Source organism: Nothobranchius furzeri, chromosome 6 (genome assembly GCF_043380555.1).
Source record: "Nothobranchius furzeri strain GRZ-AD chromosome 6, NfurGRZ-RIMD1, whole genome shotgun sequence".
Lineage (NCBI taxonomy): Eukaryota > Metazoa > Chordata > Actinopteri > Cyprinodontiformes > Nothobranchiidae > Nothobranchius > Nothobranchius furzeri.
Genome location: NC_091746.1, coordinates 57431073 through 57457377, shown reverse-complemented (window position 1 = coordinate 57457377; position 26305 = coordinate 57431073). Strand labels below are relative to the sequence as shown.

At 41.6% G+C, this 26305-nt stretch overlaps 1 protein-coding gene across 2 annotated transcripts; it reads right to left on the bottom strand.

Annotated features, from left to right (window-relative positions):
- Window positions 1–3339: 3339 nt before the first annotated feature.
- tmem38b (transmembrane protein 38B) lies at window positions 3340–22238 on the bottom strand. 2 transcript variants are annotated; one of them, XM_015942830.3, is made up of 6 exons: window positions 22081–22238; window positions 8035–8191; window positions 7534–7718; window positions 7366–7453; window positions 6208–6325; window positions 3340–4259 (listed from the first exon to the last, which is right to left on the bottom strand). In XM_015942830.3, exons 1-6 carry the CDS (start codon window positions 22151–22153, stop codon window positions 3975–3977), a joined length of 906 nt encoding a protein of 301 aa, XP_015798316.1. In that variant the 5' UTR covers window positions 22154–22238; the 3' UTR covers window positions 3340–3974. The 2 variants fall into 2 exon arrangements, with proteins under 2 accessions (XP_015798316.1, XP_015798315.1); XM_015942829.3 differs by lacking the exon at window positions 22081–22238 and adding an exon at window positions 18484–18926.
- Between the last annotated feature and the right edge of the window lie 4067 nt (window positions 22239–26305).

The window sequence follows — 26305 nt, the reverse complement described above, 5'->3', positions numbered from 1 at the left end:
ACCAGGGCCAACACACCCACTGCTGACAGCAAATTCACACCTTCCATTAGAGCAAGCCTCTGATTGGTGGGAAGAATCAGCCCACATGGGCTTAAGGCAAGGATGTGTGGAATCAACCGGGCCAGGCTGGGGCCGACTGGGGCTACCGGGCCCGGGCCGACCCGGTACAGATGGGAAAGGCCAACAGGATTCCATTCCCGGTCGGGTCATACCAAAGACTTTACAACATGGGACCCAACGCCTCCTAGTTTAATACTCAGCTTCAAATGGTTGGATTGGGGGGTTAAACTTCAAAATGATTCCTGAGTGCAGCTGTGTCTGCAGCTCACCACTCTGCCAGTGGATGGGTTAAACGTGGAGAACAAAGCTCACCAGTGTGTGTGACAGCCCGTTTTTATATGTCAATGGTGACAACTAGTGGGACTTTAATTTTAACTTCATGGATGCACATGTTTTATAAGTTTTTATTGAGGCAACTTTATATATGGGCAGGGGTGCCCAATGCTAGTTCTGGAGGGCCGGTATCCAGCATGTTTTGGTGGTTTCTCTGCTCCATCACACTTGATTGAGTAGCTGAATCACCTGTGCCACCCACAGCTGATCAAGCTCTGCAGAAGCCTGTTAATCACTTGCTAATTGATATCAGGTGTGCTGAAACAAGCTAAAACATGCCGGACACCGGCTCTCCAGGAACGGGATTGGACACCCTTTATATTGGTTAAGGCAGCACAGGTCTGTGACTGGTTGTTTTCATGCTTATGTCACTGATTAAATTATCAGTTAAAAAAATTTGTCAAAGGCATGTATCCATTTTCTTCAATTTATCGAGGGTTGGGTTGCGGAGGCAATCAACCTCAACTGCTTCCTCTCATGGGGAGGAGCAGCAGATCTACTCCAAGCCCCTCCCGCATGACCACTAGCCTGGCCAGACTCCTCTTCTATTTAATTCTGCACAGAGACAGGGTCTGGGAACTCTCCTGTTCAAATAACCCCACCTCCTGAGAGTTCTAATCGAGCCAATCAGCGCTGAGTAGCGAACGTCACACACCACAACGCTGCGTTTGTCATAAACATGGCGACTGAAGTGGAGTTTGCTGCAGCTCTTTCCTCTGTCCTAAATGACTTGAACATGTCCTTAAAACCACAACAAGTAGAAGCGCTAAAAGCCTTTCTTCTAAAGAAAGATGCTTGCAATGTCGCCAGACGCCATTTTTAACTACAGCGTCGCGTGGTACAGTCTGCATTTCCAGCTTTTTTCTGATTGGTTATTTTTGAGCTGGCTATTCCCTCCCCATTGAGAGGAACCAGTTGAGGTGGCTCGGGCATCTGGTCAGGATGCCTCCTGGACGCCTCCCTGGTGAGGTTTTCCAGGCGCGTCCAACCGGGAGGGGACCTAAAGGTAGACCCAGGACATGTTGGAGGGACTATGTCTCTCACCTGGCCAGGGAACGCCTTGGGATTTCACCGAAGAGCTGGCCCAAGTGGCTGGGGAGAGGGAAGTCTGGGCCTCTAACCTTAGGCTACTGCCCTCACGACCCGACTCCGGATAAGCGGATGAAAATGGATGGATGGATGGATGGATGGATGGATAGTCCCGTCCCTCATGTGCCTCTCTGCCTGTGAGTAACCACTGTTTCTCTGTGCAGAATTAAATAGAGGACGAGTCTGGCAGGTCAGGCTAGATGACCAAGCTCCTACCTATCTCAGTCCTGTGGAGAAAATCGTATTTAGGCCACTTGTATCCACGATCTTATTCTTTTGGTCACTACCCAAAGCTAGTAACCATTAGCCTAGTGAACTTGACCAAATTCTTGCTTTGCAAAGTTTGGTCTAGGGATGCTCCATTGGAACCTCTGCGGCCCCTAGCAGCATTCTGGCGGGCCAGTCACACCTCTCTATAGGGGTTTCCAACTGATAGAGCTGTGGGCCGCTTTGTGGGCCAATCATGGTTCTCTATTGGTCTGGTGGGCGGGATGATGCAACGGAGTGGTTTTAATGGCTTTAACATCAATTTATGACTATTTGGATTTGGGCTTCATTAGAACCAGGAGCAGATCGATCTATTTAGGTCCTTAATTTAGAAAAATGACAATGGTAAACCCACCCTGTGACCAAGAACCATCAATGGAGTGTTGCCAGGCTACGTGACCATACGTGAGGGTAGGATCGTAGATCGACCAGTAAATCGAGAGCTCCACCTTCCAGCTCAACTCTTTTCATCACGACAGACTGGTCTGCATCACTGCAGACACGGCACCAATCCACCTATCGATCTCACGCTCCATCTTTCCCTCACGGGTGAACAAGACCCAGAGATACTTAAATTCCTGCACTTGGGGCAGGACCTCACCCCAGAGCTGGAGAAGGGATTCTGCCCTTTTCAGACTCGAGTTTCTGACTCGGACTTAGAGGAGGCGATTCTCACCTCAACTCTGTTGTGGCTTTTGATGCCACTCCGAGACTGCCAGTGAGAAAGAATGCTTCAGAGAAAAACAAAATAAAATCTATAACCAAAAATATGTTGTAGACAGGAGCAGAGACACATTTTAGCATCACAAACATGTAAAAAATCAACCAAAAACACCCAAAAGTAGTTAAACAGCCCAACATATTTTACAGAAATAAATCTATTGATGTTTTCAAAGTTGCATTTTTCAGGCGTGATTCACATATTTCCTCTCATAGGTGTAATTTTAAATAATTACTTGAGTTAGACCAAAATCCAACATTATTTTTCAGGATTCTCAGTTTCTCCGAAGACGTATAGAAGTGTGTAGCAGCTTATCCTGTAAAGTGACAGGTGCGTGTGAAAAGAGGATATTCTGAATCTTGTGGACAGCAGATGTGGCACCCTGATTTTTCAGCACTGGTTTCGTGCTCTCATTTATAAGCGGGAGATATTTTAAAAGCAGGTACATTGTCTCAATCGGCATCATTTCTGATCTCCTTTTTCCAACACCCGTCCTTGGCTTTTGCAAATTTGCATTCAACAAGAGGCGCTGCACCTTTTGAGGTTACACAGACGAGAATTGGGGAGGATTTGGGGGATTTCTCTCCAGCAGATTTTTAGAGGGGCTGAGGTATCAATCAGGTGCTGATGTTACACTGATGCAACAGTTCAGCCTCTAGAGAGAGCTTCACTCATGGACGCTGCGGGGATCCATACCACCTCACCCAACAGCTAGTCAGCTACTCTTCAACATGCTGGGATGAGAGCGGCGTGATGTTTGAAGTCTCATTAATGATGTTTCTTTCAGGCAGATTTAGATAATAAACTGTAACTAAAATGTTTTGGACTTTGAAAGGAGAGAGGATCTGAAACCCTAATAAAACAACACATTTTAAGGCATATGTAGACATTTATTCTCATGCTCTTTGCTGTCATCCCAAACAATAGAACTGCATTCATTTCTATGGATTTTACATTCAAGAGTGCAGGTCTTCAGTACAAATATAATAAAACATCTGAAAGTCAGAATATATATGTATTTCTTTAAAAACTTTGAAAAGGTAGCCTTTATGTGGAGCAAAATATACAAAAGAAAGAAAAAAAGGATCAGCAGGTGCAAACCGCTGGTCCTCAATCCCTGGAATATAACTAGAATTAGTTTGTTTTAAAAATAAATATCTTTTAAAAAAGGAAGCTACACTTTGAATTGCCAGTGTGCATTTAGACAAGCAATAACGTGTTCTTCACATTCTTTAAGGGTGGGTGATAATCCCAGAATGAGGTGCAGAAGTTGGATTTACTTCTGGTTCCGTTACCTAACAGAACTCAGTTTGAAACTCCAAGAAAAAAACTGTTTTAGTCAAAAAACCAGCGTTTTTTTTTTTTTTTTTTTTTCCAAAAGATGAGAAAATAAAGAGAAAAAAAGTTTAGGTGAGCATCCCTCAACATGGAAAATCTGATGCATGAAGAATTCAATAACCAGCTTTGAGGTAAAAAAAGGTGCTTCAGGGCAAACCGAGGCTCACTAGTTGATCTTCTTTTCCATCTCTCCACTCTCCACCTCGTCTTTGGCTGTTGTGGAGCGGCCCGGTTCTGTAGGAGGAACGGGCCCCGGTGATCTATCCTCGCTGGGCTCTTTGGTTGAAGCGTGGGGCGTGCTGCTGTTCGCCATGCCGTTATCACGACACGCTTTCGTCAGGTCACCTGAGAGAGCGGCGTATGGGGAATGGCTGCTGAAGAGGGTCCGGTAGAGCGCAGACTCGATGAAGGCGAAGGGGGAGGAGGAGGAGCCCGTCAGCATCATGCGTGTCTAAAACACATGAAGAATAAATAAATATGAGCTTCAGGGTAGAATGTGTGTATCAAGCTGTAAATGAATTAATTCATTAAATTAACACACACGTCATAACAAACGCTAAAGCCAGCGTGAACATCGGCGCAGGCCTACCCTAGTTTGAGGAATATAAAGGAGGCTACAAAATGACGGACTGATTGTGACCGGGCTTTGTTGCTATGGGATTTGTAAGTAATAATAATTTTTGTCCAACATTGTGGATCTCTTTACTTTGTGGTTTATTTTAGTAGCAGTTGGCTCATGTTAGTGTTAGCTTGCTGTTAGCGCAAGCTACAACAGGCAGCAGCAGGGTTAGGGCTGGACGATATATAAAAAAATGCTTATCGATAAAAAAAATCGTATCGATCAATATCAATAATTATTGAAAACTGTAGAAAATATATTTTCAGTGGAGCCCTGGCCATTTCATGCCATTACTTTATGATAAAAAAGTTGGTTGCATAACCAAACTTGGTTTTTATCGATGCTCTGCAAATTTAGCAAACCACCCTTGTTGGTTTTTGTCATTCTAGTAAGAATGAAAATATTACCACACTGGTGAGGTATTGTAACTTTTCAGGAAAATTTCTTCCACTTCTTTTTGCTGCAACATATTGTTTAAGTCACATTGCTGTCTGTTTAGGTTTGAGAGGGGAGGGCTTGGTGACAGAGCATGCTTGTGCCTGTGTTTGTGATTGGTTGGATGCAAGTAAAAACTCTAGTATGAACCTATTCGTTAGGCAATAATGGAGAAAGGAAACTTTTTTCTTAAGTTTAGCAGGGTTGTTTACGACAGTTGTAATTCCACTTTCAACCAGTAGGGGGGAGAAGCAGGAAACTGCTCGGTGTTAGTTTAAACCTCAGATAGTTTTTATCTAGAACATGTGCGACATATTTCAGCATTTTCATTTCAAAATACAAGGCTTTCAGTCAATTTGAGGGACAAATAGCTGGAAGAAGATTTATTATTATATCCGCATTCATCAGATGACTAAAATAACAAAATAGTAAAAAAAATAAAATAAAATAAAATAAAAAAGGCTCATTAAGTTTGCCATTTGTTGGGTGTTTCATGTTTTTAAGCGTTTAAAAACAATTCAACTGTATTTAAACATTTTCATTCATAGCTGCTGTTTTTATCCTATTTAAGCTACTTTTGTATTCTGTCTTTGTTCATGCACCTTGACTTGATGTCCGCTGCTTCGTTCCTGTGTCCCATGCAAGAATAACAAAACATCCTTGAAAAAGGCTTAAAAATAAATAAACCAGTTTCTGCAGGATTCAGACTTAAAATCACGCAGACTTGTGAAAAGGGTCAGATTATGTCCACCATGTGGCTAAAGTAGGTTTCAGTAAATATTCCTCCTTAAATATCAAGTCACATTGTGGCTGGCTGAGGAACACGCTCATTCACCCCACTTATGCAGAGCTGATTTCATTATTATGTATCTGAAGACACAAAGGACTGGTGATTAGTGTGTATCTAACTAAATAACATCATCAACAACACAAAATAACAAACAGCACCGACCCGGCTCTGAAATCTGATGAAATGGTTTGCTGTTAATTTGACGGATCAGTCGGAGCGAGCTAACAGAGCAAAAGTTGAAAGAAAGAAGATGTGATAGATTTATCTGTGTCTCAGTCAAGAGCAACCAGTTTCCCAGAGAAGAGAAAAGTGGATGATGCAAGCTGATGAAAATGATGCAAACGCTCCAGCCCTATGGGTAATACCCAACTAACGTGAGTCACTGCAGCCAAAACTTAAAAAAAACATGGAGAAAGGTCATTTAGAAGACAAGATGGGGAAGGTGCTGCTGCATAAAACCATCTGATACGTGGAGGTGTGCTTTAGTTTTAATAGAGAAGAGTGGTTCCTTACAGTTAATCTGCACGTTAACAAGAGCAGAGGGTTAAGACTCACCTTGTTGGCGACGATGAAGATGGTGTAGATCAGCATCAGGTGGTGCTTCTGGAGGGGCAGGTAATGGGTCTGCTGCAGGGAAAACAGCACCGCCCCTATCAAGGTGATCTTTGTGGGGCTGAGCAAATGAACAAAGAACAAAATATCAGATATAGAAGAAGAAAATGATTAACTTTTGACTTCTAAACCAGCTGTGATGCCTCGTGTTTCCTCTACGCTGTTCCTCAGGTGGACAGCATGATGGAGCATCTGTGTAATCACTAGTTCGGGACATTTAACAGGCTGAGAACTCGAGTTTCAATCTGCTGTTTTCAACCAATCAGAGCAGACCAGAGCTTTCATTTAAGCTGAAGACAACAGCTGCTGCCGACGTGCAAAGTGTGAGGAAAAATGTATTTCACAAAAAAAATCTGTTGTAATGAAACTCTGAAAAGATTCAAATGACAGGCCTATTGCCTGCCACCTTTCACGTAATAAATAAATAAACATCAACTTTAAGCATTTTTTGAGAATAAAAAAATATATAAAAACACCAGATGTGATGTCAGAAAGCTGTCACTTAGAATAATTACTAGTAGAGGCGGACTGATATATTGGCGTCAGCTGATATTTCTCCTTGATAAAGTCAGGCACATCCCCGGGCAGCCTGGTGCTGCTGCAGAATTTTATTTAAATACATATTTATGTCCCTACATGCTCTACAAATTATTTTCAACAAAAAATGTATTATATTAATGTTTGGTGTCACAATTTTTACTTTTCCCATCTTTATGGTATTTTTTATCATATTTTTGATTGTTTTTATTTTTCATTTCCATTCTCGTGAAGAGCCTCGTGATTTTTATCTTCATATTCTATCTATGTAGAAGATTGTTTCTTCTTCTCAGTCAGTTAATGTATTTGTTTGATTAACTTTAGTTAGACGTCTGATTTTAACACTGATCAGTGAAAATTAAGATTTAACAGTTGGTTCAATTCAGTGTTCAGAAACTGATTCGGCTGATATTTTAGAGACATTTTAGCGTGGAAATCAGGTGGAAAATGTCTAATTATCAGCCATGAAAATAGGCAGCACATATCGCCCATCGGCTGACCGTGACCTCTACATGTCAGCATCGGTATCGGCACTAATACCCATATCGGTGGACCTCTACTCACTAGGACATTTTGAGGAGCTCGTTGGTTTCTGGTTTCCACACACCCCGAACAAGCTGCTCAAAGTTACTTATGAGGCCTCCTCCAGCACCTGGAGACAGAAGAAGACACCGACATCATCATCATCATCACCTTAATATCAGGTACTTTAAAGAGAATGGCCCTACTGACCTCTCGCCCATCCAATGGCGATCATAACCAGCAGGCTGTCTTTATACTTGCTGTGAGCCTGTGTGACCCCTCCCAGGACCTTCCATGTCCTGGTCACCTCCTTCATCCCTGACAGCACCAGCCTGAGGGGTGGCAGGGCAGCACAGCTGTACACCACGTCCATGGGGCAATAAAACACCAGGTACCTGTGGAGGCAAATATTCACTCGACCATGACACAACATTCACAAGTGACGTGTTAAAGCAAAACTCATGCCTCAGAGGTTCCTGCTTTAACCACCAGAGGGCACTGTGTCTTTTTTTAATGTGGGAAAAATGCAATTTTATATCAAACCAGCAGAGAGCACCAAAGGCTTAATAATTGGAGAAGGAAACTAATTATTGTTCTGGTTTTTGCCTTCCACGTGTTAAGCTTCTCTTGAATTAAAGCATAATGCTCTCAGACGTTCAAAGCACTTCCCAAGATCCCTCTCTGTTCCCAGACCCAGGCTCAGCTGCTTACCACATGACTGAAGCCAGAAGAACACTCATCCCGTTGGACAACGGCGCTATGGGCGGCTCGGCCAGCATGATCCCGGACAGCACTGCCCCTCCGAAGCAGTAGAGCATGGAGCTGAACCAGCAGGCTAAGGGGCTGACTCTGGACACTGCTAGAGCTCCTGTGCAACAATAGGAAATATTCAATTCAGCATGACTGATGTGGATATCTCACTTATTGACTTCTGAATGGCTCTAATATCATCCGAGTCTGCATATGTCTGAGCAATCCGTAGAAAACACCATAAGGGATGTAATGAGTACATGTATATTCACTTCAACTGCTCTATGAAAAACTATGGTTTAGCCTTGATGCACTGTAAAACCAGTACATGCTAAATATTACAGCTTGACTGTCACACGTTGGCCTTTTTCCTGTCTGCCTCCCAGTCCTGACTGTATAAATATTAACTTGTTCAGTGAGGGATGTTTGAGTTGGGATCAACAGTGTGGGGATGTTTGAAGTAGAACAATGGTATTCATCAGATCTGTTCAAGGGTCATAACCTTCAGCAGCATCCTGTTTAGATGTTTCCAGCAGAACAAAATTGGGGGTGTTTTCTCCTAAGCCTTACTCACAAACTGCACTGATTTATAGTTTGTGTTTTCCTTTGTGTAAATCTTAGATGTGAGGCGTTTTGGTTTCTTGACATAAAGGTCATTGTATGGCCTCCTCGTCGGCGTGGCATTAGGAAACGACCTGTGCTGCAGGTGGAGGAGTTTAGGTATCTGCGGGTCGTGTTCAAGAACCGAGCAGGAGATTGATAGGCGGATAGGGGCTGCATCTCCAGTGGATGTGGATGCTGAACCAATCGGACAAAAGGGATTTGAGTCAAAATAGCAATGTTATCAATTTACCAATCTATGTTTTTACCCTCCATCATGGTCAAGAGTTGAAAGAATTTTATGTGTTTATACAATCAGCTCAAATGAGCTTCTGGGCCTTGTCAGGAGGATTCTCTTCCTGCTGCATCAAAAGAGGTTCATTGAGGTTGTTTGGTCACCTGGAAAAGATGTCCCTTGGATGTATTCCAATGGAGGCGTTTCAGACATGTCCCTTTGGGAGGAGACCTCGAGGCAGACCCAGGACTTGCTGGAGTGAATATAAATTACAGCTGGCCTGGGAAAACCCACCGGATGAAGCAGAAGGCCGTTTACAGATCTTTGCTGTCGACCCTAGTTTTACCCACAACTTGGTCCTGGCTAAGCATCAAGAGCTGGATGGAAGGTGTTAAGATTTCACGTCTTCACAAAACAACCCAGTGCTACTAGTACAACTCAATACTAATCTCATCTATAACAGTAAATAAATAATAAATATGTTTCACCTCAACCAGAAAGCTCGTGTGTTCTACCTGTCCCAAGTAACTCAAGCCACATTCAGCATGGTAATCTGAGGATTATGGATAGATTACAGCCTCCAAGGAAGGGATCTGACAGAGTTTAAAGCTCTCTGTGTCTTCTCAACAGATTAACTTGGACTCTGCATCCTTTAAACTTCCCTTTGGTAGGCATTTACAGCCGTTTATAGATAAAAAAAAAACTAAGCAATTAAAAAGTATAGGAACTGCATACACCTGTGTAAGCAAGGCTTAAGACAAATGCTTAAAGAAACTTCTGAAGCGGTCCAAAAAAGTCTGTTTATCCCAGGAAGCCTTTGCCCTATAGGGCTGAACGATTCTGGGAATTAATCTAATTGCAATTTTTTTCTTCAATATTGCAATTGTGATTTAATTCACGATTATTTTCTCAAGGGGCTTTTCTCATATTTTTCAACTACCGGAAGCAAAAAAAAAAAAATCTATGTAACTTGAACTAAATATAAACAAGTTTATGCATCTACATATTTATCTACATATCATGTCTAGAGGTTTATTTGTCTACATATATATATAAACACAAGTAAAGACACATTTTTTATTTGAAGGTACAATGCTTTGCAGCCAGGAGCACATCCCTTGAAGGAGAATAGGTATTAGTTAGCCTGGCCAGCCAGACTCCTCCTCTTAATTCTGCACAAAGAAAGGGTCTGGGAACTCTCCTATTCAGATAACCCCACCCCGTCAAATTCTAACCGAGCCAATCATCATTGAGTAGCGTACGTCACACACCACAACGCCGAGTTTGTCATAAACATGGCGACTGAAGCAGAGTTTGCTGCGGCTCTTTCCTCTGTTCTAAATGACTTGAATGCCTTTAAAACCACAACAAGTAGAAGCGCTAAAAGCCTTTCTTATAAAGAAAGATGTTTGCGCTGTCGCCGAACGCCATTTTTGACTACAGCTAAAAAACTACAACATCGCAGTACAGTCAGCATTTCCGTCTTTTTTCTGATTGGTTATTTTTGAGCTGCCTAGTCCCGCGCTCCTCATGTGCCTCTCTGCCTGCCTCTCTGCAGAATTAAACAGAGGATGAGTCTGGCAGGCCAGGCTAGGTATTAGCACCAACTGTGAAAATTATTTTGCAGGAAAGAAGTGCGTTTCATTTTTGAAGTCTTATGTTTAGAGTTTTTGATGTCTTGTCCATGCAGAGCTTCCGTATTTCATTTACATCCACAGCTGCTAGCCATAACTCAGTGGCGTTAAAGTCTCTTACGGTTTTCTAGCTTTACTAAAATATCTGTCTGTACTTATTTGATTGATGGCAGTTTTAACTTTTTAATAGACTCCAAATGTAATGATTTGGCATGTTCCTAATTCGTAATTTGTGAGAATGGAATCGGCAATATTGCCATTAGCATCCCTATGGGTTATTCCATGTTTATTAGCACTGTGCTAACCACTCGCTGCCAGTCAAATCGCAGCCTTTGTGATTAGAAAATCTCCTTTTGTTACATCGCAATTGAATTGTATATGCAATTAATTGTTCAGCCCTACTTTGCACATTTTAGAAAACTACATTCTTGGCATAAAACAATTTAAGAATGGTTGCCAGAGCGGGACTTTTAAATTATCGATGGCATAATGGCAATAACAAAAGCACGCATGTACCAGTTTTGGTCCTAGAGTGAGTGGAGTCTGGCAACACGACAAAACACAGTAAACACGAACCAATGTCACACACCAACATATAATAATCAGACGGCAACTCTTGCAAGATCAAACATGACTTTGGAGTAATAAAACATCAGAGGAGCATGCAGAGTGCTTCCATCACATTACTTTCTGATTGGCTATGTCAAAAGTCGTCAAAAACCTGACAAAGAAAATCCAACATGTTTAATATCCTCGGTTTGTGGTTGAAGTGGGCTCAACATGCTTCTGAGCAGACCAGAGTGCTTTTAACTTGGGATGTCCCATTCCGATGTCGGAAGTAATTCGATATCGGCCCAAAAACTGTGTATCGGATTATATCGGACAGCATCAAAAATCTTCGATATAAGCAGTCCTTTAAAGTTCATCTATTTGCAATCAGTGGTTAAGAAAAAAATGTTCATTTCATATTTACTGTTGTTGGCTCTTGTCTTGTAATATCACTTGATCAAGCCTTTCATTAATTACACACTACAAAACATGTAAAAAGTATGTATGATTTGTTCTGATATCGTATCAGATTGATATCAATATTGGTCAATACTGAAAGCTACAATATCTGTATCATATCAGAAGTGAAAAAAGTTATATCGGGACATCCCTACTCTTAACACACCAAACACAGCAGGAATATTTGATAGGATTATCTTCAGAGCCATTACGGTAATTGGGTATGTCACACATATTGTTGGAGGGGAGTATCAGGTCAGAAATCAGCTCAATCATCTTCTCATGTGAACAGGTCTTAGACTTCTCATCCACTAAAACAGGTAAATTGTGAAAACCAAAACTAATCTGACAGAGTTAGACCTAAATGTCTGAGCAGATGAACGAATCATTTTATATGTGGTATAGTTATGTAGTTTAGTGTTTTTAGTGAGATTTCAGTTGTTTCATCCATCCATCTAAATTATGTCATCCTCACTAGAGTCACGTGTAGCTAGTGGCCGTCTCCAGTTGGCACTGGGTGAGAGGCGGGGCACATCTTGGACAAGTCTCCAGTCCATCACAGGGACACACCGAGACAAAAACAGTCACACACTCACTCACATCTAGGGACAATTCTCCAACCACTCTGACACGCACATCTTTGGGCCTGTTTTTTAGCATGTTCTCCTACACGAGGAAAACATGCCAACTCCATGCTGAAAGGCCACGCCAATGGGATTCGAAGGGGTGGCCACTGTACTACGAGTAAACAGTGTGCCACCATGCCTCCTTCGTTCTACTTGAGTGATAAAAGTTCTTCATCTGGTCTGATTGGTAAAAGGCACCCTTCGTTTATTAAGTTGCTGCAACATTTTCAAACACAAGAATGCTTAAAGAAATTAGAAACTATTTGAAATAAGACTGTCAATTTGCAGCCTTCCTGATAAATGCTGAAGTAGGTATTTTGGGTCTAACAGCAGACAGGGAAAGTTTTGAACAATCACAGGATATTGTTTGAATAGTAAACACTGCTGATGTGCTATCATCACTCTTAGTTCTGAAGCAAAACAAGATGCTGCAGCATGCCAACCTGGCTGTCCAGGAGCCAAAGGAAATTGTATTTTTAGTGATAAAATTGAACTATAGTTTAGATTTATTGCCAAAAACTAGACACAATTTGACAACTCCGACAGTCAGAGAGGAAAGTTTTCTTCAGGTTTTGAATTTGAAGGACAAACATTTACAAGTCAAATATGAGGCCATTTCCACTGCTGGCCATGAAGCAATGGCCCTTTGGTCTTTCTTCATATTTCTCTTCTGCTCATCTGGAGGGGAACAAGTTACATCAATCTCATGGGTGTTCTTTTTTAGAAAGTTTCACCTCACAGAACCATTATGGTATAAATGCTACAATCTCAGAACATTCTGTTATTTGCAGATTAGAGCAAACATTGTTTCTTCTCTAAATATGTTTAGTAACCATTTGGGTAACACTTTAGTTTTAGAGAACACAAATTAACCATTAATTAGCTGCCAATTATATGCATATTAGTGGACTACTAAGTCAGAATTAGTCATTATTAAGCTATTATTAGGTGCTTATTACCAATGCCGTAATTCTAACATCAACAGGCCATAAATTAAGAGTTTTATCATAATAAGCCATTCATAATAGTTCGTTAACTGAAAGGAAATGGTTTGTTGCTGATTAACGCACATACTAATTAGATCGAATCAATATGTGGCTTTTAAAGAAGTAAATCAAGGGGAATAGTTATTTCTTCACTAATAACCAAAAATATTATGTTGTGGTATTATGTAAATAAACACCAAACGCCACATGTTAATAGAGCCACAATCATCTAACCACTTGTAGGCAATAATCTGTTCCCCATTCTAAAGTCAGATTTTGTTCATACTTAATTATTAGTAGTTCTGTATCAATTAACCGCTTAAAGGCAAGAATATGTTCCCCTTGAATTACTTCTTTAAAAGCCACATATTGATTTGAGATACTTAGAATGTGCGTTAATCAGCAACTTAGGGCTGCTCGATTATGGCAAAAATAATAATCACGATTATGGTGACTGAAATTGAGATCACGATTATTTAGGGCGATTTTTCTATTTATGTTGGCTTTATTTGTTTTTATTCAGTCATAAAATTGCTCAGGGCACAATCAGGACAAAAATAAATAAGAAACAAGATGATCACTAAAATAACTCCTGATTCCCAGTATAAAAATACCAATATACTTATAGCTCATAGTCTATGACCCAAGGGCTATAGACCTTGGTTTAACTCATTTAAGTCTAACCAGTACAGACCCAAATACCAATATCTTGCAAATACTGACAGCAAGAATTATACAGTGGCATTTATAACAAATAAACGCAAATAAATTGATGTTCATAAAATGTTGCATAACATTTATTTAGTCATGTCAAGGTGCTGTAGGAGAGTGCACTAGCACCGTGTCCTCAGAGAGATTAGTTATTATTCATCAGCGTGAGGAACTTATTTCTACCGTATTTATAAACTATTTACAAGTCCATCAGTTAATATAATAATTGTCCCAACCACAGCTGCACACACACCTCCCAACCCGGTCTCACAGCAATCGGGGCAAGCTGCACGTGTGTTTAGCACGCGCACATTTAGCCGTTTTTAGTGGCTCAGGAGTCCGCAGGTGTGGTGTGTGTCACTCACTCTGGTTAATCCAACAGGGAGTCGGCTCCGAGAGCTGTTTCTTTAGCGACCGACACGTCACTACATCATTCCCTTTCCTAATGCTGTGAAGAACGGTCCGGAGCGCAGACGGAGTGTTTAGCTAACCTGCAGGAAATGTCGACGACAGTTATCCAGAAAGTAGCTAAGGGTTACCAGAGATGTTTCTGAGGTGTTCGTTAGGCACTTTTAACATTTAAAAAGTCAAGAAGGGGGTCTGAGAAGCTGTTAGAAATAGCGTCAAAGTCGCCAAGTTGACAAACACCCTAGGAGGAGCGCTTCATTTGCAACTCAGGGCAGCGCAAGTGGGAGGGGCAAATAATCGGCTTGTTTTGTTTTTTATAATCTTTCAAAACTCAGATCGTAATCGTGATTAAATTTCGATTAATTGAGCAGCCCTACAGCAACTAACCATTTACTTTCAGTTAACAAACCATTATGAATGGCTTATTAAGATAAAACTCCTAATTTATGGCCTGTTAATGTTAGAAATAAGCCATTAGTAATAAGTTGTTAATAAATGCTTAATAATGACTAGTTCAGACTTAGTAGTCCACTAATATGCATATTAATTGGCAGCTAATTAATGGTTAATTTGTGTTCCCTAAACTAAAGTGTTACCACAATTGGTATACAAGAGAAAATAAACTCATATATAGCTGCACTCTTCTATGTGTCTGCCCTGGTGCTTCTTAAACAATCTGTCTGGCAGGAAGCGCAATATGTGTTAAAAATAGACAACTAACGAGATAAACACTTAAAGAGAACAAGGAAACTATTACCATGCTGTGCACAAATCCCGAGTGTGTCTGAATCAAATAATTTCCTGTTTAAACTTAAATAAGGATTTTTTTCTTGACATGTTGGTGAAAGGTCAAAGTCAGGGAGGGCTGAATGGTTCATGTCATTTAGGGGAGAGAAAGTCCTTGTTTTGACTCCATCTTCATTGACATTCATACATTTCTTTTGAGTTCCTTGATGTGAAGCTAGTTGGCTTCCTTCAGTCCTATCTTAAAGGCAGTAAAACACACACACACACACACACACACACACACACACACACACACACACACACACACACACACACACACACACACACACACACTTCCTGCATGTTTACTTTTTGTGTTAATTTTAAACTTTGTGAATTTACTCAAGTCTGACTCGGTTCGATGCAAAGGGTGGAAGACAATGGGTTAAAATGTCAGCAGCTCGGATGCTTCGCGAGGCAACTTCTAAAATAGACTTACAGCAGGACTACAATGGGCTGTGCTTGTATGCCTCAATGTTTGTGTTACTGTGCTGAAAGTCAACAGTTCTGAGTGGATAAAAGTCCAACCGTCTCCATGGCTACTATCAGTGTAACACATGGCTCTGTGTTTGAGCTTCTGTCACATTCTGAGACAGATAAAGGTTTATGTCTGAAGAGTATTTCATGCATTTGTGTTTCTTTAGTTTTAGTGGAAACATTTATACCAGAATTAGAGCCAATTATATCATTGCTAAATGTCGATTACACACAACACAAGCCTGCTAAAACAATGGCATCTGACCGGTACAATAAAAGATCTTGGCATTTGGATTGTAAAGATAATTTCCTTCAGGGAAAAAGTAGGAATTTTAATCATTAAAGTCATTAGATCTCAGATCTTAACAGGGTGGTAGTATAAGAACAATGTATGAAGTACAATTAGAAAATGCTAATGGAGTGTAAACGAATGTTTTTTCATGTTGACTATATCATTTAAAATGTACTTTTGTTCATTAATTCATTGTCTGGGGGAAATCAATGGATCTGCAAATTAATTTAGTTGATGACGTGGTTCTGATGAGGGCTTCAAGCCATGGTCTTTAACATACTTATGGTGCAATTGGGATCATGGTTCTCATGGTCTATGCCTCAAATGGTCTTGGTGTCTTGATCATGAGTCATGGTGTGTGTGTGTGTGTGTGTGTGTGGGGGGGGGGGTCCACTGTCCGACTATAGCCCCAGTTGACGTCAGCAGCTCCCCATCCCCGCTGTAAACAGTGTGACCGAGTTGCTGCCTTCCTCTCCTGAGGCGCCGGACAGTTTGCCAGAACCTCTTTGGAGCCGATCGATAGTCTTTCTCCATGGCCTCACCAAACTCCTCCCACGCCCGAGATTTTGCCTCGGCAACTGGCTATCCGGTACCCGCCTGCTGCCTCCGGAGACCCACAGACCAGCCACGCCCTGTAGGCCTCCTTCTTCAGCCTGACGGCTCAACGAACCTCTGGTGTCCACCAGCGGTTACGGGGGTTGCCACCACGACTGGCACCGGCCACCTTGCGACCACAGCTAGCAACAGCCGCCTCAACAATCACAGAGTGGAACAAGGCCCACTTGGAGTCAATGTCCCCGACTGCTCTTGGGACGCGGTCAAAACTCTGCCGGAGGTGGGAGTTGAAGACCGTCTTAACAGGTTCTTCTGCCAGGCGTTCCCAGCAGACCCTCACTATGCATTTGGGTCTGCCAGGTCTACGCAGCATCTCCCCCTGCCATCTGATTCAACTCACCACCAGGTGGTGATCAGTTGACAGCTCCGCTCCTCTCTTCACTCGGGTGTCCAAAACATACGACCGCAAGTCAGATGATACGACTACAAAGTCTATCATCGACCTGCGACCTAGGCTGCCCTGGTACCAAGTGCACCAATTGGCATCCTTATGATCGAACATGGTGTTCATTATGGCCAAACTGCGACTTGCACAGAAGTCCAATAACGAAACCCCACTTGAGTTCAGATCAGGCGGGCCGTTCCTCCCAATCACACCCCTCCAGGTCAAGCTGTCATTGCCCACGTGAGCATTGAAGTCCCCCAGCAGGACAATGAAGTCCCCTGATGGAGCACTATCTAGCACTCGCCCCAGGGACTCCAAAAAGGGTGGGTACTCTGAACTGATATTTGGCCCATAAGCACGAACAACAGTCAGGACCCGTTCCCCGACCCGAAGGTGCAGGGATCAATGCATCCTTCTGCGGACTTGGGACAACAGAAGAAAGCTACTAACTGTACAGTTTTATATCAGGAAACACTAAGAGAAATATTAAGTTGTCTGTTAATGTAAATAATTGAGTAAAAATAATTAACTAACTAAATATCAAAATAAAAGCAGAGTAGCTCTGTTTTGAAGAAAAATATATTTTTTATTAATTTAACAGCAGGAAATGCTGATATTTTATCAGTTTTGATCAAAAATGAACCAAATATAATACAAATAATATGTTTTTGCTGTTATTTTGTTATTTAAGAAACAAACTAGACTTTATTTTTGTGTCAAGTTGTTTAACCGAAGCTAGAAACAAGCAGTGCTTGTTGCCTTGACACAACAGAGTACGGTTCTGTTCCAAATGCTGTCCTCGTCCTCCCGTACTCAGTAGAATGGACTTTCTGGTGTCCTTGCCAAGAACATACTTGTCTGGTACACAAGAACGTACTAGCTGTGTTCCTCCGACATAGGCTCAGGCATGGCGCCGCACCACGGCTGATATTCCAGTGCCACGCCTACGAGATCCCCCCCCCCCCCCCCCCCCACACACACACGGAAGGGAAGCGCTCCACACGCAACAACCCCCTCCATTCCGCTCTCACCGACAACGCACGGCAGTGAAACAGTCCGCTCGCAACCCCCTGTGGACAACACTCAGCATCAAAACGTTCCACGCTCACACTCCCTCAGCCCCCCCACCCCCACCCCCCTGCGCGTGCGCCAGGGCTGGAAATTTTTCTAGGGGAAACACTGACTAGCGTCCTTGAGTATTGCGCTTCTGTAGTTGTGCTGTATGCTCACAAGTAATTCAAACGTCCTTGCCTCAAGCAGTGGCCATAGCAAGTACCAAATTTGATGAGCCACCATCTTGCCCCCCTTATAAAAACTTTCTAGAAGCGCCCCTGTCTGAAGGAAAACACTTCCTGAAACTAGAATTAAGGCAGCGGCCTTATTCTGTAACACAACCTACATCCAATATAAAGTATATAAAATATGAAAGTCATCATTAGTTAGGGGTTTTCAGGAGCTCTGTGTTGTATCAAAACCTTGATTAATGTATTTTAGTGTTTCAGTATGAGTGAGTTTTATACTTGTCAGGTGACTTATTTAGGGTTTGGTGGACTTTTCCAACTTCAACTCTTCTAAACTTCACCTGAACAAACTTTTGTTGTCACAAAAACAAAAAAACAGAAGAAAAATCTGGAACTTTCTCCTTACCTGGCTGCTCCCTCAGAGCCATCACTGACACGATATAGTGCGCCATTTCAAAGTAAGGAAACATGGACAGGTTAGCCAGTCCGTGGGACAGTTCGTCCAAATGCAACATTTCGAGCAAATCCATGTTGTCTCTGGTTTCTGGGACAAACAAACAGCAGTTGGGCTATGCTACTTCCAGAGAGGATCTCAAGTGGAGAAACTAGAGGCACCGGTCGAACCACGGTGGAGCATCAGGAGAGCAGGCTTCATCCGCCGCTTGGGTCTGACACAAGCCGAGGAGGAGGGGAGGCAAATGGAACAGCTGTGTTTTGGAGCTACGCCGCTGCAGAGCGGCACACAACTGGCTAGTTTTACTCCACAGGACAGGGGCACCACCACTCGGTCCGTCGCTGGGCAACGGTCATTAACAGCCGTGAATCACACGTAGTCCTCCGCGCTGCATTGGCGGAATTCCTGCTCTGCTTCCGCCATGGTGGTGATGTGGCGGGAGGAGCCAGGATGAGAGCAGCGGGGCCCGGTTGGTGCATCGACATAATATTCGTTTGGTGGCGTCGTCAAATGAGAAGAGATGGGGTGACTAAGGGAAATGTGGTGTAAGTAAACAAACCCAGAACCCTCATAAATATAATTACTATCAGTTTTATATTGCTATGAGCGCAGGGGCATCATAGACAGTGGTGCTCCCAAGGGGTGCCCCCCAGGAAGATTTCCCCCACTTTAATAAACCACGTAAACCATATATTAATCTTCTTTTATCAAATCATGCATGTAAATCCCAATAAAGTCTAAGTAATTAATTAGTCAGTCAATCAAAAAAAGATATATTACTGATGCTCACTATTTTCAAAAAGTGAACACTTTCATTCAAGACAGCCAGAGGCAAATTCAACTGATGAAAAAATAAATGTTGCAAAATAATTCAAAGTTTTTTTACATATACATTTAGATCTATGCTACGTTTGTAAGTGTTTATGATTCATACTGGGACAGCAGTGGTGCAGGAGGTAGAGCAGGTTGTCCAGTAATCGTAAGGTTACAGATTCAATCCCTTCTCCAACCAGAGAATGCTGCCATTAACCCACCTTGCCTGCTGTTGGTGGTTGGAGGGACCAATAGCACCAGTGTTAGGCAGGCCTTGCCTCTGTTAGTGTGCCCCAGGGCAGATGTGGCTACATTGTAACTCATCCCCACCAGCATGTGAATGGGTGAATGATAAAGATGTGCTAACCAATTCGCGGATTAGGATGATAAAAACACATAAAGCAAAATTTTGCCTGATTATCTGGTATGAATAATACTTGATGTGCATTTTGAGACACTCACACAAAAAAAATCTAACAAAGTAGAAGAAACGGGCAAAAAATTTACTAAATGTGTCTGAAGTTGTAGCATGGCATTTCAGTTGTGCAACCAAAAGTTGATCCTGTGTACCGCTGCACATTTATAGTTCCCAATCTTCCGTAGCTTCCTGCAGCAGCAGCAGGTTTGATCATGCATTCAGTAAACAGTATCTCTCAGAAAAAAGCAAAGTAAATAGGAATTCCAATGCTACAAAAGGGAAAATCATAAAGTATCAGAAATGAAATGCAGAAAAGTTAAATAAATGCACGCAAGTTTCCACTGGAATGAAAAAAAAACGACATATACATGTAAATTTATCCTGAAATCTCTGGAATGTGCATTGTGTGTAAGTGTGACACCTGCTGATGAGTGCTTTCTCACAAGAAAAAAACTGATCAGCAACTGAGAAATAATTGTGAATAATTATAAATGAGTGTATGCCAACCAAAATTACCAAGAGGTTTGTTAATTTTCATTATTAATTTTCACGCATTGTAAATAATTTGTTTCATCAGAAAGTGGTGAGGATAGAGTATTCAAAGAGAAACTGTAATTTGGTTTATTAGCCAGTAGGTGGCAGTATTGATCTTCAATTAGATTACTTTATTTTACACTATTTAAACCTAACAGAAGAAGCAGTAACAGCTGTCAATAAAAGAGCCATTTCACATCTCTGGGGAAAAAAAGGATTACAATTGGAAAAACAATATCAAAATTGAAGCTGGTGGTCTTCTTGGTTTGTATACAACAACATGTTAAAAGCCATCATCCCCAGTAAAACTCCACCCAACACCAGACCTGTGTTCAGAGCTGCTGCTGCACACAGATCTGTATCATCTTCTTAAGCTTTCTGAGCACCATCTCCATCAGAGATACGGCTCAGAAATGCTGAATGACACCCCTCGCAAATGTTGTAGGAGGTCAGGGTTCAGACTTTTACAACACACACACACACACACACACACACACACACACACACACACACACACACACACACACACACACACACACACACACACACACACACACGTGCCTCCAGACACTTCTAATCAGTATTCCCCCAGTGCTGCAGGATTAAACTGCCTGTTCATCTCTGACAGTATCCGACTCTCTTTCCTTGGATATCTGGGCCCACCACAGAGAATCTAATCCTAAATCGGGGTTTTCACAACAATCAGAATTTTTTATGTCTACCTTTCTTCAGCTCATGACCTTCAGGTTACCCTTTAGTCTTCAGCTGAAATTCTGCCTCCCTCCAGGAAGGGAGGCGGGGGTGAGGCCAGATGACTCTTTCTAATACTTTCACACAGACCTGTTTCCTGGTGGAGGAACGGCTCTTGTTTCATTCATCAAACAATTGAAGGTCAAGTTAAACTATGCCTCTGGAATGTGAAAAAACAAAAAGAAGTTTGTACTTTGATAAAACGTGCTGTCAGCAAAGTCCAACCTCAAGTCTTGGCTTTTCCTACTGCTTTATGCTGCACACAGTTGGAATCAGCTTCCTCCTGACCTCAAATGTGCCCCAACTCTTGTAACTTTGAAATCAAAATGGAAAACTGTCACAAATTCATCAGTCTTTGAATGAATGTGCCTTATGCTGCACTTTCTGCACTGTAACTGGGGTTTTATAACCTTCTGTTTCATGTTGTTATGTTGATTTTACTGTTTTATGTTCTTGCACCTGGAAAGCACATTGAATTGCTTCTGTGTATGAAATGTGCTGTGTCATATCATATGTATATGTGCCTCTCCTAGTCACCATGTTTTCCATTCAACATCTAATTTACCCTTTACCCTAAAACAACAGTAAACATTTAACTTCATGATGTGATTCAGAAGATAAATGATGATTTTGTTTATTAAGGGAAAATAATCTAAACCAACCTGGCTTCTTGTGAAAACACAATGGTTCACTATAACTGGTTGTAACATTCTCAGGTAACAACAGCTACTACCGAGCACCTGTAATTACTAATAATGGGTCTGTGGTGGAATTCTGGCCCATTCTCTCTTACAGAATTGTGTCAAATACAAGCACATTAAAGGGTCTATCGGCATGAAAGGTAATTTTAAGGTCATACATTCTCTTTCAGGATTTTTAGGTAGAGAGCAGTACTCATGGTTTCATTTATTACAAGTCATCCTGGTCCTGAAACAGCAAAGCAGTCCCAGACCATCACACCACCACCACCACCATGTTTGACTGTTGGTTTGATGTTCTTACTCTCAAATGTAGAGTTATAATTAGACACATACCTTTCAAAAAGTTCCATTTTTGTCTCACCATTCCAGAGAATACAGTGGGGTCATCAAGATGCTTTTTAGTCATCAAAGGTTTTGGCCATGGAAGTTGGTGTCATTTTTCGCTTTCTTATTATTGATTCATAACCTTTGATCTTCACCCTAACCGAGTGCAGGGCTTTAGATGATTTTTGAGTTCTTTTAGCTTAATTTATGTTAGACACATTCTAGTGAAGGGAGTTCCCTAGAGGTCTGGTAGTAATCAAACCTGTAGACCTGTTCAATAAACCTGGTTAATCATTTATTTTATGATTTAATGGTGGGGCAAAAGTCAGCTTCACAGAAAAAAATATTATGATTTATCTCTGATTATAATTGGTCACTTTGAGTTTTCATGCAGGCTGAACATGAAATAGTCTCCTACACCTTTCTCCTACATCAGCTTCTGATAGAGAATAAACAATGAAACACCAGGATTGGAAAATCCTGGCGTTTCATTGTTTATTCTGTCCTTGCGTCATGTTGTGAGCCAGGAGGAGGTTAGGACCCAAGATGCAGAAAACCCCAGAATGACAAAGGCAGGTAGAAAAAACATAAAATCCTTTATTTAGGAATAAATGTCCAAATAAATCCAATGAGGGCAGGAAGCTAAAAAACCAATGTCCAAAAATCCTGGAGACGAAAGCTCACTTAATGAGCACAAACCTAGAGACCAAGTGGAAGCCAAATACCTAGAGACCTAGAGGGGGGAACGAGAGAACGCTGACACAACAACAATGGACTGACAACACACTGAGACACAGACAGGGTTATATACACAGGGGCTGGGTGATTAAGGGAACCGGACACAGGTGAGACTAATAACAGAGAGGAGGAGCAGAACGGAGCAGGGGAGGAAACCAGACCTAACTGGGGTAGGAAGCAAAAATGAACCAAAGGGAGATACTGACTAAATGATCCAAACATGACGGAAACCTAATGATAAGTGGGGTGACTAAGGGAAATGTGAGGGAAACCTAGAGAACCCGGAGGGGGCGGGGGACCACGGGGACACAGAAACCTAAGGGGAACACCTAAGGAGAAAATCTGGAGTGGACTGGGGAACACAAGTAGGTACACGAGGAAAACAAGGAGACACATAATAGCTCAATCCAAAATGACTTCCTAACTCTGGCTCCTTCAAAGGCAGTTCGAAATCTGGGTGTTGTGATTGATGAACACCTGACCTTTAAAGATCATGTTACCTCTGTTGCTCGTTCATGCCGCTTTGCGCTGTATAACATACGAAAGATCAGACCACACTTAACACAACATGCCACCCAGCTCCTGTGCAATCTAATGTCATCTCCCGCCTCGATTACTGCAATGCCCTTCTAACTGGTCTTCCAGGCTGACCTCTTCAAATGGCCCAGAACGCAGCGGCGCGTCTGGTCTTCAATCAGCCAAAAAGAGCACACGTCACCCCTCTGTTCATTGAGCTCCACTGGCTACCGCTAGCAGCACGCATCAAATTCAAATTGCTAACACTAGCATGCAAAGTCTGAGATGGTACGGCTCCCATCTACCTGAATCCTCTTGCAAAGGCTTACGTCTCGGCCCGGCCGCTCCGGTCATCACAGGATCGTCGGCTAGCAGTGCCTACTCCACGCTCAGGACAATCCAGACTCTTCTCATGCATCGTTCCACAAATGTGGAATGACCTTCCAAGCACTACCAGAACTGTGGCTTCCTTTTCAATTTTCAAGAAACTCTTGAAGACCCTGCTCTTCAGAGAGCATCTTCTTAACTAGCACCCTCCCTGCACCCGTCCCCCCTCTCTACCGTCCACTCCTTGTTTGCTACTCTCCATGATGGATGCCAAGTTGTTGTTATTGTTGTTGTTAGCCTCAAAGGCAACATGCCGATTATCACTTGTAAGTTGCTTTGGACAAAAGTGTATGCTAAATACATAAACATAAACATAATGGGAGCCTAGAGAGGGATGGGGAACACAAGGGGACACATGACACAAGGGGACACATGGGGGGACGCAGAACATGACACCTTGCGATCAGGATCAAACCACCAAACGTGTCACAATTTTTGTTGTATGACTTTTATTAGAACCTTTACCTAATTTTAAACAATGCCCCAGAGATGTTTGTTTACCCGAAAGCTGGTGACTCAGAAAAGACACATGACGACCTCACGTGTGAATACCCAGCAACACTCAACCTAAAACAGAAACCTACTCCAAAAGTCCCTGAATAACCCTGGCATTCTGTGGTTTGCTAAATACGTCAAGTGAAAGCAACATAAAACCAGTCTCTCTCTCTCTCTCTCTCTCTCTCTCTCTCTCTCTCTCTCTCTCTCTCTCTCTCTCTCTCTCTCTCTCTCTCTCTCTCTCTCTCTCTCTCTCACACACACACACACACACACACACACACACACGCATGCGCGCACACACACATTTACAGCTGTTTATAGAACACTTACATGGCAATTACAGTAGACATTTACCTGGTTGTTTATTTGGAGTAATTATAGTATCAGATAAACATTTCTGTTGACATCAGTTTCATAGAAGATTTAAAAAGCAACTACAACAAATTTACAGACTATCACACAAAGACTTGCTTGTCTTCAAATTGTGTTTACATAAAAACAGAAGTTCTGCCTTTACAATAACTTAAACAGTCAAAGGAGGTTCTGGATCAGCCCACCAGAGTAAAGCCAAACCTCTCTCAGTTACACCCACGTACACGCCATACCTGGAATTAGTCTCAATCCAGCAGAAAGCTGAAGGAACATTCATCTGTGTTGCATCAGTCAAAGATTTTAATTGGTCTACAACGTACAAAAACGTAGGAACCATAAATTATGTATACTAGATTTCATACTTGCACTGTAAACCACCTTCTCCTGTATTTGGTGTAAACCAGTTTTCAGCTAAATCAATTAGCAATTTAAAAACTCAGTTAAAAAATTGTTTTCCCAAATTAACAATGCATGTCACTTAAAATCTTCGCATTAATAATTATTTCAGGATTATAACTGAGCATTTATGCTACAGTGCTATCTAACTATGTTATCAAAGCACTCCTAGCCTAATTGCCATGCATCAAGGACAAAAAGTTTGAATGTGCATTAACCCTTTATAGGGCCAACGTCTACATTTAGACACTTCCACTCACATCATAAATTATATTGTTGTGCTTTTTCACAAACTCTTAGAATTACACCCAAACTATCATCAGAGATCAAGCTAGTCATGGTTTGCGCGATTCCACCAATCAGTGTGGTGCTATAAGGTGCCAAATATGGTTGTGTCTGCAGAGCCAGAAAACTGCTCGGTCTCCTCTCATGTTTATGGTCAGATCTCTAAAACTCACAATGCTAGGTTAATGAAATTCTCACGTCACAAGGTTGATTAGTTGTGCTAAACAAGGATATAAGTGTTGTAAACGTTAATCTCAATAAAGTTGGAGAAATTATAGCATGAAAATCAAATCTGCCATATTTCAACTTACACCCTGAACAAGTAAAATAAATTATGAATAATTTAGGTAAAATCTGTAGTTTTTTAGACATAATCTCAATATTCATGGTAACAGTAATAATAACAATTATGATATTAAATATATGTTGCAGTTTTAAACTAAGATTTCTCTGGGAAATTGAGGACAGTAATTCCGCCAACCAATCTCGCCATCAGTGATGATGATGAACAGGAGGAAGATAACATTGAGGCAGATCCTCAAATATGAACAATTCTAAAATATTCTAATAATCTATATTTGATCAGAAAAGATCCCTTTTGGTGCGTTAGAATGTTGTTTAATAATTGTGATATATTCTGTATTTTGAACAGTGTTATAACGTTATAAAATTAGCTAGATTATTCTAAGTGTCTTATAATTATCTTTATTATTCAAAAATAATGTTTACGGTATTCAACTTGTTCATATTCTTTTATTTTGGGATTTCTTTTACCAGAACAGGGCCAACGTCCATATTTGACACCATGTTTCCTACAAAACACATTTACTGATTTGTGACAAGCAGTTACAAAACTCTCGCAATTCCCAAACGTTGTTGTTTTACACGTTTACCTTATCGCTCATTGCCAGTGATGAAAGCGAGTCTGATGTGCTTGTCATTTTGCTGGAGGTTGAATGATCTGACAAAGTGCTTGTTCAAATATTGCTCATGGGATTTTTGACCCTAACGGTCATTCATTGGTGGCCCAAATCCTAATTTC